The sequence below is a fragment of the Theobroma cacao genome, chromosome 1 (assembly GCF_053813885.1).
Source record: "Theobroma cacao isolate CCN51 chromosome 1, ASM5381388v1, whole genome shotgun sequence".
Taxonomy (NCBI): domain Eukaryota; kingdom Viridiplantae; phylum Streptophyta; class Magnoliopsida; order Malvales; family Malvaceae; genus Theobroma; species Theobroma cacao.
The window spans coordinates 2,564,023-2,579,274 of NC_142639.1; the positions used below are offsets into that span (position 1 = coordinate 2,564,023).

Sequence of the window (15,252 nt, forward strand, 5' to 3'; positions counted from 1 at the left end):
TGTTTGATTTAGGTTAAGAAATGGGTTCATGTAGACGATGAGACAACCTCAAACAGAACCTGCAATACTCTATAGTCTACACACAAACAAATGGGTGTCCATATGATTCTTCCGGCTCGAACTGCTGCATTATTTAAACGATGATCCTCCAGAGTAAATGGATACAGAGGTTTTCAGGCATGCCGAGTCAATATAATTTGACTAAGTCCTTTCTACCAAGAAATAAGTACACTACAGCAATTGTACACTTGTTTAAGATCCTACTTCAGAATATGGAAATGTCAAAAACAGCGACATACACGTCACTGAGGCAGTGCTGCAAATGAAATACATGTGGTGCATCCGCTGGCAATAACATGTCACAGCTCTTAACATGTCAGTGCTCTGCACATGTAATCCTTCTTATTGGTAGTAATAACAGTTCAGCGCTCTTTATTGGTGAATTAAGTGAGCAAGAAATTTTTCACAACCCCAATCAGCTACAAAACGTTGAGAGGTTTGAACTTGTGATTTTCTCATCTAACCTTAAACAGATCACGAAATGAGAATTTGCTCCTCAGTCATTATCATCGGTCCTCTCATTGTTGTCTGCTTTGGAAAACCAGAATCATACTTGTAATCCTGACATCTTCAGATATTCCTTCAGAAGATCATTAGACGTTAATGAAGTTCACTTAATGTTTATCAGCTTCCACTTTCAATCCAACTTTGTCCTGATGGCTTTGCCGATCCTTTTTTTTCCATTTGCTTCCTTACTCGTACAGCATCATTCCATCTTCCAGCCTTTGCATATATATTTGACAGGGTGATATAGTGTCCAGCTTGCTCAGGTTCCAAGCAAATTAAATGTTCAGCAGCTACCTTTGCAACGTCAATATTGTGATAAGCTCGACAGGCAGCAAGTAGAGCCCCCCAAATGCACTTGTCAGGCTTTAGAGGCATTTTCTCAATAAAATTAATTGCATCTTCAAGCCGACCAGCACGTGATAGCATATCAACAACACAAGCAAAGTGCTCCATGCTTGGGCTCAAGTGAAAGTCTCTGGTCATACTATTGAAGACTTTAAGTCCCTCATCCACAAGACCCGAGTGATTACAAGCTGATAGTGCTGAAGTCAAGGTCACAGGACTAGGGCAAACGCCCAAATAATTCATCTCTTTCAGAAGCTGAAGAGCAGCTTCGCCAAGTCCATGAAGTGCAAACCCTCCAATCATTGTGTTCCATGACACTAAGTCTCTGGCAACCATGTTAGAGAACACAGAGCATGCAGATCCAATGCATCCACACTTTGAGTACATGTGAACCAATGCGTTCCAAATTGGACAAATAGAATCAGAATACTGTCTCCTAATATAGGCATGTAATTGTTTCCCCTGTCTCAACTCGCACACTGGCAAAACAGTGCATATCGTTGTTTGATCATTTTTAATTCCCATTCTTTGCATCTCACCAAAACAGTCAACAGCCATATGCCCCAATCCCAGATCAACAAAACCAAGAATCATTGCATTCCAGGTAACAGTATCAGACTTGTCCATTAACTCAAATATGTTCCCAGCATCACGACTCCTGCCACACTTTGAATGCAGTGTCAACAAGGCAGGCCCAGCTGAACCATAAAATGAACGACCAATCATCATTTTAATCCCAAAACCGTGGATCTCTTTCCCACTCAACAGAGCACCAAGATGCCTACAAGATACAAGTGCACTAGAAAGACAATCCAAATCAGGCAGAACAACTCCCTTATTCAGCATATCCTTAAAAATCCTCAATGATGATTCATGTTGTCCGATCCTTGAATAGCCCGATATCAAAGTAGTCCATGAGATAATATTAGGCTCTTTAATATATTCAAAAAATTTCAAAGCCTCATCACATCTTCCCATTCTACAATAACCATCCATTACCATATTCCATGTAACAACGTCAGGTTCGAAACCATCTAATCTCATACAATTCAAAATCTCCAAACCCAATTCTAACATCCCATTACCCACATAGCCTGAAATCATCAAATTCCATGAAAACAAATCTCTTCCCACCATCTCATCAAAAACCCGCCTCGCGCTCGTTAGATCCCCACATCTCCCATACATATCAATCAAGGAATTACAAACCTCTAAATAAAACTCACACCCCCAAACAATCACATCCTTATGCACACAAATTCCAGTTTCCAGACACAACCCCTGCACAGACGCCCTCAGGACCTTAGGAAACACAAAACCATCAGGCAAGACACCTGACATTTTCATTTCACAGTAACTTTCAATGCATTTCCTGTACATTCCGTGCCTTGAATACAAGGCAAGGATGGCGGTCCAGGAGAACACGTTTGGTTGAGGCAGTCTGTCAAACAGTTTGTGGGCGGACACCAAATCGTCGCAATCTGCATACATTTGGACCAATTTGGTGATTATGAAAGTGTTCTGGTGTGACCCATTTGAGATTATCTGTAGGTGAATTTGTTTGCCTTGGCTCAGTGACTTTGATTTGCTGCAGAGTTGAAGGAGATTGTTGAGTTGGGAAAGAGAGATGCGAGGTTTGGATAGAGTTGAGAGTGCTCCTTGTGAGCGCCATACATTCATTTCATTTCACAGAAAATCGAGTTGGAATTAATACTAAACAGAGTGCTCATACGAAGATGAGAGCTTGGCGGTAATTCCCGTTACCACTTTCGAACTTTGTTTGTAGAAAGAAATGATTAGATAGATAAAAGGCAGAAAATGTTTAGATTGCCTAATATGGCCATTTAATTTTTGTCAGCCTTCAACTTTTTGATAGTTTTCTTTTATTTTTCTCCCAATAGGTCCCAATTTTATGTCCATCAATGAATCAATTATTTTTTTTCTAATTAATATTAATTAATAAATTTATCAGCATTTATGTCTTATCACTTATGAGTAATCAGATAATTAAATATTTTAACATCTTAAATTACTATTAATTAAATTATGTGCTTAATGAGATTCATTAAATAACAAAAAACATAATAACTAAAAAAATCTCTTTAATTCGAAACTAGAAAGCTATTCATCATTTTCTATGCTTTTATTCAACAGTTTATTATCGTCAAATTCATGAGAACAATGTAAAATTAAGATACAGAGTTTTGTTTTTAGGTACAGTACACACAATGGTTAAGATTTGCCTTATTCATTTGTTCCAACAAAGTGAATTGAATGGTTTAACATTAAGGTTGCAGGCAGCCTAAGAACTTGTAGTATCAGCTTTCGGAAACATGGTGGTCGTCTGGGGCAGAAGTCCTTGTGGCAAGCTGCTTTGCAATCTCTGCCCGACGCAGCTTCCTCTCCTCGGACAGAAGTTTTGCAAATCTGCACTGACCAAATGTAGCTCAATAACCCTGTATGATATCCTATAGTTTTTGTTCCTGGAAATTTTCAAAGAAAAAAAATAGAGAGGGTTTGGATTACAACCTGGAGAGAGCTTCTTCATTGGTTCCTTCATTGTCAACTGGTTCAAAAATTCCACTGTCGAGATTCATCATTGAAACAGGTTTCTGCAAGAGCCTTTCACCAATCTCTACGAGATTCTTCATGTTCTTTTGAGTAGCTTTATCAGATGATGATGCATCCCCACTTAACTTGTCATCCTAATTCAATCAAATTAAATAACCCATCATTTAGTTCATCCTTCCAAACAAATTTATTCTGATTAATAAGCTAATCAATGAGAATTGCGATTGGAAATGGGTACCTGGATACGAAGATAGTTTTGCTCACATTTAATAGACCTGAAAATCAATGACATATGAAGGTCAACCATATCTGCTCCAGCAAAAGTTAATGCATCAACTAATGGAGAACTTCCTTCACTGTAAAGCCATCCAAGGATTCCCCATTTTGCTGCCATTGTCGCATTGTATTTCTTTTCCATCTTGGAAGTCCCTGTGCCTAGTGAAATAATCAAATAATTCTCATAGTTGAGGGCGCGTCCCAGCGAAACTTCTTGATCACCTGGGAAAGCTGGCCCTGTTGGCTTCAGTGCTAGCAGTGCCTTCAAAATTAATTAAAAACACAGATAGTTTGGCTCTCTAGTTTTAGACAACCAAAGATCAGACCAAAGACAAAATGCTGAATAAAATATCGAATTGTTCCTTACTGGGTTGTTTGCTGCTATCCCTCCATCAACAAGATGAAATTCCCTGTCATTTCCTTCAGAGTCTTTGGTTTTAAACGTATAAGCTGGAAAATAAGTCGGGGCTGAAGAAGTACTAATACAAATATCTGATAGCAAAGCATCTTTAGAAGTGTCTATCTTCGCCTGCATCATTTCCAAAAGTTTCACTGTCAACATCGTAACACAGATGAATATTCTGGCAGATATATGCATGGAAATTGAAATGGTTAATTCCACCTCAAATGTTGAGAAAACAGTGGGTTGAAGCAATTTGATGTCAAACGTGGGTATAACAACACGGGTCAAAGTCTCGTGAAGCCTTCGATTTCCTAGTACCTTGCAAATGATCTTCCTTAGGTACTTGCCATTGTATTTTGGCCTCATTAGAGCATTCATTTTCATTGTCATCCTCCTAAAAAAGCACCACAGACAGAGCTGTTATATCCAGTATGGTACACGTTGTAAGAAAGAAAAAACTTAATGCTGCTATTGCTATGTATGTAACGACTGGTACTTGTAGTTGCTGCGAGGAAATATTTTAGGGCCGTGCTTGAGATAGAATGGAGCAATGTCTTTCCCCTTAAAAAGAGGACGCCCATTTTCGTCAGGAGTTGTTAACATGGCTGTCATCAGACCCCCTGTGCTAGTTCCTGCTATCACGTCAAAATAATCTGCAATCCGAGCATTTTCCCCATCTAGTTCCTGAAAAAGAACGAAGATTATTTCATTCACTTCATCATCAATTCTACTTCTCCACAAATGTTTTCTGCTTGCATGTTTTCACTTGACTGATCATAGAGTTCTGTTTACTTTGTTAATCAAAAATAATAAAAGAAAGAGAAAAAAATAACGACTAGTCTGCATACTTGTAACTTGAGTTCAAGGAAACTCAAGATGGTTGCTGGTATAATGCCCCTAATTCCTCCCCCATCAATGCTTAAAACTGTGATTCTTTGACCATAGGCTGATAACATGACTGCACGACTCTCCATGGTATAAAAAACTAAAAATGCTTCAAGTATTCAATCAATTATTTGTCGTGACTACAATAAATGGAAGCTTGACCTTGTCAAGTTGTGATTAAATAGCTTCTCTTGCAGTCACATATTTGAGGTTGGGCAAGGTTGGCCTTTGCTTGCAATTCAAAGATAAAATTAGGCACAAACGTATAAATTATTAGGCAAAAATTTGCTTTATACTCGTGGAAACGCAACTTCTATCTAGGATCTATCCTTCCAAACTGAATTGTTATTTGACTACATAGCAGTTACTCAACTTACCTCTCTCTCCCTCTCTGTTTGCGGACCTCGACAGCATTGGCGGTTTCTTGCACCTTAAACAAAACAAGTGAGGGGTCGTTTTCCAACATTAATTTACCCTTGCACTTGATTGTCTAGAGCTACCCATGTCTTTGTTATGCGCTCGTCTTTTATCTGTTTTCAGTTTAACTGATCAATCAACAGATTGCTATCCATCCCATACTTCTTTTGAAGATGGGAATGCCATTTCGCTATTCATTTAGTTATCTCCTGGCCTAAGCAAAATCATTTCTTGTATCATTATGTACTCTTAATTTGCCTAAAACCAGACAATTGAACGGTTGGGAAAGAAAGCAAGAACATGCTCAGCATCGACCCTTTTTTCTTTCTCATACTCTTTAGGGTCATCAGCCATTCATTAATGAATAAAGACCAAATGTTATAAATGGGTTATCCGAACTTAAAATGTTTTGCATAGTGAAACACTACCATCTCAGCTAAGCTAAAAGAAAGATAGACGGAAGAGAAAACAAAATAACAGCTCCAGCAAAAGCTTGTGGTCGTTATCTCTTCTCTGAAGGGTCATATTGTAGATAAATACATGATGGAAACTTTGATGAGAACAAGCTTGTGGTCGTTATCTCTCTACTTAAAAAGATCAAATTGTAGTTGACACATGATTGAGTATTTGATGAGAACCAAGATATATTTGATATCCCACAAAAACTATAATCACTTGAGAGATTGATTTCATTGATAAATCATGAAAAAGAATAACTAGTTGGTTGATTTACAGTTGTATTCATCAAGGGTTTTTAACGGAATAAACAGGAAAAATAATATAAATTACATAACAAAACCAAGAACTTGGCATGATGAAATTAATTTTTCATCTGCAGCCTCATAAAGGAAGGTAAAAATTACCTTGTAGAAGACGATATTACATATGCATGTTAGAGTTTTAACAACACAACAATGGAGTGCCTTCTCCTGTGAAAATTTTGGTTTGGAAGAGGTACGTCAAGCAAATGTGGATGATAAAAATTCCAAAATGGATGGATGTGCCGGTGCTTGCTGCATGGTGCAATATCAATTCAATCTTCACAGTGGGTCAATATTTCAGCCCCGTGTTCGGTTATAAGAATAGTGTGCTCGAACTGTGCTGACAGGCTCCCATCTGCTGTGATCACTGTCCAGTTATCATCCCACATTACTGGATTAATGCTGCCTATCGTTAGCATTGGTTCTGCAAAAAGTGATAATAAAAGAATCAATAACCTAGTGATACCATATGATGATATAAAGTGTATGTCATTCGTTCCAGTTTATATATCTACTTCAAACTATAGTTAATAAGATAATTATGTTAGCCTGTTAGGCCAACTCAGTACCCAGGACCACAAGCATGAATGTTAATCAACCATCACTTTAGTAGAACTTAAATTCAAGGATGAATAGAATACCGATAGTGAAAGTCTGGTTCAAGACCATGCATCCACCACCATTGTTCCCTGAAATTAAAAAGAAATATTATTCAGTTATTTTGTGGGCTTCCAGTAGAAAATGCTCGTGTATGTATGCACAAGTAGAGATGGGGCCATCTAGAGGATAAAAGTTTCCCTTCCCACAGGCCACAAAAGAAAAGTTGCCATGATATCAAGGCACATGTTTCTATAACTATTCAGCAGTGGAACTACTCCTGCCACTGCTTAATTTTGAAAAAGTCTTATCTGAAAATTGCTATACTACCCATTTTACCAACAACCTGGTATGACTTAAGAAACAAGTACGGTTGAAGCATTTATTTCTAACATTTGACATATTGACCTTCTCATATCATTTCAGAAAGTATGAGCTTACCACTAACTTAATTGCCCAAAATATCAAACCTAATAGATCAAACAATCCCCCTTCTCCCACCTTCCATGAGAATTTTAAAAGGCAACTCCATCGTGAGAAAGATAAGTAGAAGTCAATAGAAATATAAAATCATAGTCTAGAATCAAATAGCAAAGGTAAAAAGATCGGAGTTAGCATAGTTACTGAAGTGTAGAACAACAGGATCAGCGTGAAAAACCCGTCCAACCCCATGGCCAACAAATTGCCGGACAACACCATAACGAAATTTGTCTGCATGGTCACTTAAAAAATCATAAATTACAAGTGAGCATCAAAAAGAGTGGTAACAGATATACATATATATATATATACAGAGAAAACTAAAAAGGCTAAAGTCATCTTAAACTGAAAAGGATGTAATAAAAGATAAATGAATTCTTTGATTAAAAGAATGGGAGAAAAAAACATCAGTAGTAATCTTCAAGTTTTCACCGTAACAAGACACACACCACACTCTCCATATATAATCAAAGCTTGAAGTATCAAGATTTAGATTGACTGTACTGTCAAATTCAAGCATCCTCTATATTTCTCAAATATTTATAACTTACACATGGAAAGGTAAGAAAAGCAAGTTATGAGTTACGATATTCAACACAACCAGAAAAAAATAAATGCAAACATGAAAAGTATAATGAGCCTAAAATTAGTATATTACCACAGCATTTTGCTGTTAAAGAATGCAGATGATACAGAATTTGAAAACAGACACACAAAGACTATATCAAGTGCCTTACTGAATTGTTTTGCCGATTTTCTTGAACTCCACTCCTGGTGCACATATTGATATTGCTTTATCCAGGCATTCTTTGGTTACCTAATCATGCATCCAACCAAAATTTCTAGTAGCATGTAATTGGGGCAGAAAACCACGGGTCAAACAAACTATTAACTTCTAAACTTAGGTCAGCAGAAATACCATTTCAAAATGAAAATCCCAAACACTCAAGTACAAAAAGAAACACTTGAAATTTCAAAGTGTAATAAACAGAATTGATTCAAGATAATTAACAATTAATGGCCAAGTCAAAGACAAAGGATCAATATGTTCAGCAAAAAGGCTAAGCCTAGTTTCAACAACAAAAAGAACTAAACCAGGCAAAATCATAGATACCCTCAGCTCACTCAATCAGATAAGCAAAATGAACATTTATTATACATCTTAGCCTTGGTTTTAGAACAAAATTTTTCTTTTTTTTAACAACAATAAGACAGACACAGAGACACAGAGACAGAGACAGAGAGACAGAGACAGAGACACACACATATATAAGGTCATTTGCAGAAGGACAACCCCCTGTAGAATTTCAACTATTGACCAAACCTGATACGGTGTCTTGAGAAGCTTAAATCTTCTCGCAGATCAGACCACTAACAAGCTGATTACATCTCTAAAAATGAGAATGACTGTTTTATTACTTCAATTATATTCAATCATCAACAGTCATAATCTTGTTCTATATTTTCCAACAAGAAAATCATGTCGAAGAGGAACAAGTTTATGCATCTAGTCAACCATGACAAGTAAATCATCATATTACTCTTAGAGGTTAAACTAAAGAAAGTTACCTTCACAAGGTTACTTGCTGCCTCATCAACATCTCCACAAAAGAAAGTTGCTGATGTATCACCATGATAACCCTGCAAACCTCTGTCCCATTAATGAATGCTCCAAAACATAAAGATCAGAAGTTGCAGAATTGCAGCGACCAATTATCAGAAAAAACATGAGTTCAACATATGTTAATGTGTCAATGGCCACTTTGGGATGATCTCCAACACTCAAACCATAGAAAAATCAACGTAGAAATATGTGGTCAGACATAATCTGTGGGAGAATTCCAAAAGAAAACCATCTGGGGTATGCCACTCAATCAAAAATTACTTATAGAAAAAGTTACTTACATTTAGATACACTGTGACATCAATATTGATTATATCACCATCCTGCAAATGAAAACATGTACTTGTGATTTTCTATATTCAAACAAACAATAACATAGAATACAGGAAGCAGTTTAAGAACCTAAATAGAAAGGACCTCAAGTGGACAAGAATCTGGTATTCCATGGCAAATGCATTCATTCACTGATGTGCAAACACTTTTTGGAAATCCACCATAGCCAAGAGGTGAAGGATATGCTCCATTATCGATAATCATTTGATGAACTGCTTCGTCAATTTCATCAGTTGTTATGCCTGGCTGCCAACAGAAGTAAACATCTAAATCTTAGAGACAAACCACCAACCTTCTATGTAATTCACGCATAACTGCAGCCCTCCAACTGTCTATTAAGTAAACTAACAACAGAAGAAGAATGATGAATTGCAAGGCTGCTTTGTACCATGAATGCAGCTTAATAAAAATAGAATTTTACAACAAGCAAAACTGAAAGACCAGTTAGGAGGACATGCAGGCCTTAAGAAATACAATATTACCTTCACTAAGGTCCCGGCATAATTGAGAACCTGTGCTGCAAGCCTTCCCGAAGCTCTCATGCATTCTATGCCCTTTAGATCATGCACTTCATGTCCACTGGCAATTCCAGGCGCCATCCGAGTTTTGACATAAGGTGGCCTTTGTATATGATTTGGAACAAGTCGACGAGGAGATATCTTGCCAGGTCTCAGACATTTGCGCTTGCTGTTTGGCACTTCCTCCAAATTGCTCCTAATTATAACCATTAAACTGTCAAATGTGCAGGTATGCATGTGCATGTTCCTGCTTAGTATGCTATTAGGGAAACTTTCTTATAGAGTTATAGATGCAATTAGCAAACCATATAGATTACCAAGGAGCAAGCTGCAAGGTACCCAAGATGCATTTCCTCCCACATATCACTTTGTAATACATCAACTATGAGAATATCTTTCCCCAATAGAACCTTTTAATAAATAAAATATGAGAATAAATTAACAAAAGGAAGATAGAGAGACAGTTTCCTCTGCGCAACGAGATTTGTAAACAACAGAAACATATAGCAAGCACTACATAAAGCTTTATATTATCATACCAAAAGAATATTGATGAAAATATAGAATCTAAGGGGAAAAAGTGAGGCTCTGTTTCTTGCACCTGTGTCTCAAATAGCAAACATGTTCAATCAGAGAGTCTTCTATCATACCTTCTATTGAATAAGAGATTCGTTAAGCCAGAGAACGTTCTAGATAATTGCATTGACACATGCTTACAACCTGTGAATGCAAATAAAGACAATAGGAACAAAAACGAATAAATGGTCAATGACAAACCATCTTTATCCTAATCACCATATTAAAACATAATTACAGTAACATAACACTAAGACTATGTTTGGTAGAAGGGAAAGAGGAAGGAAGGAAAAGGAGTGGAGGAATAGTGTTTCATTCCTTCTCAGTTCCCTTCCTTTGGTAAGAGGGAAATAGGAGGGGGAAACGAATATGGATGGAATTGCACATTTCCATTCCCTCCAAATTTAATCCTTTCAAATTGGGAGGAAAACACTCTTTCTACTTAATAATTTCATTTTCAATTTTACACATAGTCTCTGTCTTTCCCTCTATTTTCTATCTTCATACCAAACAAAAACAGGAAAACTTCCTTCCTCTCCTTTATTTTTTCTTTCCTCACTTTTTTCCCTTCCTTCCTACCAAACAAAGTGTAAGTTTTGTCATACAAATGCAACAATTCAATCATATATAAACTATCTGTATTCCAGCAAAAGCATGCCTTTTCAGCATCACGGTGTAGCTTTACTAAGACAGAAGTCACTGCTCCCACCGAACCTAAAAGTATCAAATAGACCATGCTCAGACTATCTCAAATAGTTCAACACTGCATAATTTGAAAAATCCTGTTTGGGCCCTAAAATCCCAAAACCTGTTTATTTGCACTACTATACTTAAAATCATCATTTTATGCTCAAAGCAGTCCACTTCCCAACCTAACACCATAAACTCCATCCGGGTTTTAAACATCTTAACTTACTATCAACTAGAAAACATCAAATTTCAAGCTTTGGGTCCATAGAAAAAAGTAAAGTGGTTACTAAATACTGCAATATATAAAATGAAAGCAGAACCTAAAGTAAATAAAAAGCTGAACAAAGTATTACAGCAACAAAAACAAAACCTGGGTTGTAATTAAATAGTTGAGAAAGAGGCTGTCTTGATTGAACTAAACGATCACCAACAAAAGAAGAGATCATCCTCGGTTGCAAAGAAGAGGCCCCCACCATTTTTCTTTCTTTCACACTTTTTTTTTCCTGTCCTCTCCCGCTTTGTTATCTCTTTATTTGTAACCCATCTTTCTTTTCCTCTGCATTTTTTCTCATTTTCATGGGATTTTTTCTGTGAGAAGGCCAATCTTATATTTGGGCTTTAACATGGATATAAATGAATTGGACCCATTCCCACATTGAAGATTGGATTGCTCTAGGACTTGGGTTGATGGACTAACTTATTGTTGATGACTCAAATTAAGTCCACAACTTTGTCATTTAAATTGTTAGAGAGAGAGAGAGTTTTTCTTTTGTTTTTTGGATATGAAGGTCCCAAGTCCAAGTTTGGAAATTGTTAGAGTAAATGAAAATGTGGAATAAATTTACCTCTCTCTCTATATATATATAGTCTAAAGCTAGTATGGGTCCAATAAGCTGGACCTAGTAAATGAATAAAATTTAAAAAAAAAAAGGAAAACCAATAAAAATTGAAGAGCTAGGAAAGACTATTCTTGGGCACATATCACCATGTGCATTTAAATTTTTTATATATAACATGTGAGTTAGCAAATGTACAAGTTGACTCACATTTAAGAATGTTCAGTATTCACCGAAATCCAAATTTAATTCCAGTTGAAATTTCTGCCTACCCCAATCTCCAACTTGATTCAACTCAAATTCTTTCACTGTTGGGTCCTGTTTTAAGTATCATTTAGGACGTTCCTTACATCATATCTGTCTTTTATTCGTTTTTGAGTTTCGGATCAAATAAAATTTCAAAATTTTAGTCAATTAAAATTTTAATTTATTTATAATATTACTTTTATATTATAAAATTAAACTTTTTATTTTACATTGAATCTTAATCGTATTATATTTTGTACTTTTATATTATAAAAGTGGGTTTAATAAGATAATGCTTCTATGAGATCTAGATAAGGTTGGCTTGTAATTCTAATGGAGTTAAAGTGAGTAAGTGCTTTGTGAGACTGTTGAAAGGTAAGTATACAAAATATCTATGAATTGATTTGATAAGTTATTAAAGAAATCTATAATTTTTTAAAAATAAAAAAATTGTTTTACTCTGTGAATGTGGATAAAGTATCGAGTCACATAAATTTTTATATTTATTTATTTATTTAATTTATGTAAATATTATCTTTGATATTTTTTAAGTAATTTTCATAACATTAACCAAAAAGAAAGGAATGATATTACGCAGGCTTTATCTATGCTCATTTCTTGAATCTCAGTTCTTTAATTTGAATGTTACTTAAATTTACTTAATGAAATAATTTTCTCCTAAAAAAGAAATATATTTTACAATTGTTATTTAAAAAAAAAAAACATGCACCTTATTGTGTTATTTTTTTTTTATAATTGAATGAGGAAAGATTCGAATTTTATTATTTAAACAGGGAGATTATACATCAACCAATGAAATAAATGTTTGAGTGTTTATTGTGTTATCTTTTATCACTTAAAAATAATTTATGATTAATTTTTTTTCCTAATAACCATCAATAGCTACCCTTCATATTCAATCTAGAAATTCCATCGAAATTTCTCATTATCTAAATCCACCATGCTTTCACATGGTTGGACATTATAAAACAAAAAGACCTTCGATTTTTATTTTTTTATTTTTGATTTTTTCTTTTGTCTTTAAGGCAAAAAAACAAAGGAGAGAGCAGCTCGAATGGCGAAAAGACAAAACACAAGAAAAAGAAAGGGCATGATTCGGAGCATCATCTCCGATCTAACTTGCAAACATTATAATAATAATATAAAGAGAAAAACAAAATATTATTTTATCTGTATTTGTATAAGGTACGGCCAGCCCGCATAAAATGCGGTGATGTCCACGCCACGACTACCTGTCTTTTTGTAGAGCCCGCTCTCCACGACAAATTTTCGGAATCCAATGCTCTTATGCAGATACTCTTCCGGGTTCGGTCAGCCCCTCTTCACTGACAATGGGCTCCGCCCCATCTCGCGGGCCCCGCCTTTCTTCCCTTCTTCTTTTACCTTCTTTTCCATTTTTTAAAAAATTAGAAAAAAATTTCCTTTTCCTTGCTAAAAACAAGAGAAGGAAATAATTTTCCTTTTACAATTTTCATAAATTTAAATCAAGCAAAATGAAGGGAATGTTGAAGGGCCACACCACGTGTTAGAATGTGAGAGAGTAGTACAGTGACGTCCCCGTGGAAGGCTTATCCATGAAAAGGATTGACCATAAATAGTGTTGTAGAGCATAGTTAAGGTAAAGGACGCGTGAGAAAGGGAGAAAGGGAAAGTGTCAAAGTGGTGGAAAATGTGAGGGGATGATCACATCCTCAGAGAGGAGAAAGATTATCTGCAGCAATGCTTTCTATATGTTTGTCGGAGGGAGAACAGTGATTTAACTAGAACAAAAAATTATACTAGAGATTACAGAGGTACCATTTTTAACTCTTTCATTGAAAAAAATATGCAGTGGTAGTAGTAGTAGTAGTAGTAGTAGTAGTAGTTTTATTTGATGATCTTGGCAAAGTTAAGTTTAGACGACAAATTAAAAAGGAATCCTAGTAACGTTATCCATGTAGAAAAATAAGCAAATGTCCCTCGATTAGGCAGGGCAACGGGCAGCCCCTAGGTCCACCCTTAACGACTGTGTTACCAGCAATGATTTAAGACATCCCCCCCACGGCAAAAAGAAGGCAAATTGTTGGTGGACACACCAAAGGACCTGACTCAATGCTGTTCTTATGTAAGTTCGTAAGTTGTTTATTTTTATTTTTATTTTTTCAAGGGCCCAATCTTATATTTACAAGGACCTGGCTCTTTTTAACGCCATGCTAGGGTGGGCTGTTAAATTTCTAAGGACCCCCATGTTTTAAGAGGTACAATGTCCTATAAGAAAGAGAGAAACAAAACAGTACTTGGCAAGCATTATTATGACCCCCAAAAAGCAGATATTTCGTAGAAGTTTTGTCAGAGGCCGAGCAGGGATTTCGAAAGGCCCGATAATCATTAGGGTACCCCTTGTCAGTCGGTTGCTCAAGGGGTTCTGATACTGAATGATATTAATGAATATGAATCCCAGCGGATTCCTCACACAAGAATAACAAGAAAAAAAAAAATTTAAAGGCCCACCACGTGAACCAACTTAATTCTACAATGGAATTTGGAGTGTATCTAGAAAGGAAGAGATGAGAAGTTCATGGAAACGAAAATTTTAGTCATTTAAAGTTTGGATAACAATGTTTCATGTCCACGTTGTTGAGTTATGATCACATTGCTCGATCCCAATCTGCAAAGGGGATAAGAGAAACGAGAAATAAAGTAGTGGCCGTGGCGAAGCATGCATGGAAGACATACAGATTTGAATCAAACTCTACAAATAATTGTAGCATTATTTTCTTTTAGAAGAAAGAGTTCAACTTCCGTGGTGGTCCTCGAGTTTAGGAAAAAGTCGAATTAACCAATGGAAACGTACATCTAAAACGTTGGTTGGTGGCAAGCACTGTACGATATGCAGAGACGATGCTTCTACATTGTTTTGGGACAGAGTCTTGGGAAAACCCGGTAGGTAGGTACTGAGGTTAAATTGACCAATCAAGGGAGAGTTATCTCCATCTCTCTTTGTTCAATTCCATTTCACCTTTAGGGTTTCTGACCATTTTCTTTTTTGTAAATTTTTTCCCCTCCAATATATTGGACCACTATTAACAAAGACTTTCAATTATCGGACACACTTCCATTGAAGTAT

The 15,252-nt window shown here is 36.1% G+C and overlaps 3 protein-coding genes across 7 annotated transcripts; all 3 read right to left on the reverse strand.

Moving 5' to 3' along the window:
- Positions 1-97: 97 nt before the first annotated feature.
- LOC18611105 (pentatricopeptide repeat-containing protein DOT4, chloroplastic-like) lies at positions 98-2,772 on the reverse strand. The gene has a single exon (XM_007047156.3). It carries the CDS (start codon positions 2,590-2,592, stop codon positions 685-687), a length of 1,908 nt encoding a protein of 635 aa, XP_007047218.2. The 5' UTR covers positions 2,593-2,772; the 3' UTR covers positions 98-684.
- A 309-nt stretch (positions 2,773-3,081) lies between these two features.
- Positions 3,082-5,136, reverse strand: LOC18611106 (patatin-like protein 1). The gene is made up of 7 exons (XM_088809342.1): positions 5,018-5,136; positions 4,659-4,910; positions 4,382-4,556; positions 4,127-4,288; positions 3,722-4,021; positions 3,442-3,617; positions 3,082-3,339 (listed from the first exon to the last, which is right to left on the reverse strand). The coding sequence occupies exons 1-7, from the start codon at positions 5,134-5,136 to the stop codon at positions 3,231-3,233; spliced, it is 1,293 nt and encodes a 430-aa protein (XP_088665468.1). The 3' UTR covers positions 3,082-3,230.
- A 996-nt stretch (positions 5,137-6,132) lies between these two features.
- On the reverse strand, positions 6,133-11,588 carry MAP1D (methionine aminopeptidase 1D). Of its 5 annotated transcripts, XR_001926242.2 has the most exons (11): positions 11,414-11,588; positions 10,428-10,497; positions 9,742-9,973; positions 9,344-9,505; positions 9,208-9,249; positions 8,872-8,943; positions 8,040-8,119; positions 7,447-7,544; positions 7,264-7,323; positions 6,867-6,914; positions 6,557-6,649 (listed from the first exon to the last, which is right to left on the reverse strand). XR_001926242.2 is itself a non-coding variant. In XM_007047158.3 (10 exons), exons 1-10 carry the CDS (start codon positions 11,517-11,519, stop codon positions 6,498-6,500), a joined length of 1,062 nt encoding a protein of 353 aa, XP_007047220.2. In that variant the 5' UTR covers positions 11,520-11,584; the 3' UTR covers positions 6,133-6,497. The 5 variants fall into 5 exon arrangements, 4 of the variants coding, with proteins under 4 accessions (XP_007047220.2, XP_088659158.1, XP_017969709.2 ...); XM_007047158.3 differs by lacking the exon at positions 7,264-7,323 and having other exon boundaries at positions 6,133-6,649; positions 11,414-11,584; XM_088803032.1 differs by lacking the exons at positions 7,264-7,323; positions 11,414-11,588 and adding an exon at positions 11,012-11,343 and having other exon boundaries at positions 6,133-6,649.
- Positions 11,589-15,252: the final 3,664 nt, after the last annotated feature.

What these genes read in the sequence shown, in the direction of transcription:
- LOC18611105 (XM_007047156.3), bottom strand. Translation starts at nt 2,592, where the DNA reads ATGAATGTATGGCGCTCACAAGGAGCACTCTCAACTCTATCCAAACCT.
- LOC18611106 (XM_088809342.1), bottom strand. Translation starts at nt 5,136, where the DNA reads ATGGAGAGTCGTGCAGTCATGTTATCAGCCTATGGTCAAAGAATCACA. An exon ending in TTGAGTTTCCTTGAACTCAA is followed by an intron (nt 4,911 to 5,017) that starts GTTACAAGTATG and finishes ACATGCAAGCAG; the next exon opens with AAAACATTTGTGGAGAAGTA. An exon ending in GGATAGCAGCAAACAACCCA is followed by an intron (nt 4,022 to 4,126) that starts GTAAGGAACAAT and finishes TTAATTTTGAAG; the next exon opens with GCACTGCTAGCACTGAAGCC.
- MAP1D (XM_007047158.3), bottom strand. Translation starts at nt 11,519, where the DNA reads ATGGTGGGGGCCTCTTCTTTGCAACCGAGGATGATCTCTTCTTTTGTT. An exon ending in ACTATTTAATTACAACCCAG is followed by an intron (nt 10,498 to 11,413) that starts GTTTTGTTTTTG and finishes TTGCATTCACAG; the next exon opens with GTTGTAAGCATGTGTCAATG. An exon ending in ATGCCGGGACCTTAGTGAAG is followed by an intron (nt 9,506 to 9,741) that starts GTAATATTGTAT and finishes TTCTGTTGGCAG; the next exon opens with CCAGGCATAACAACTGATGA.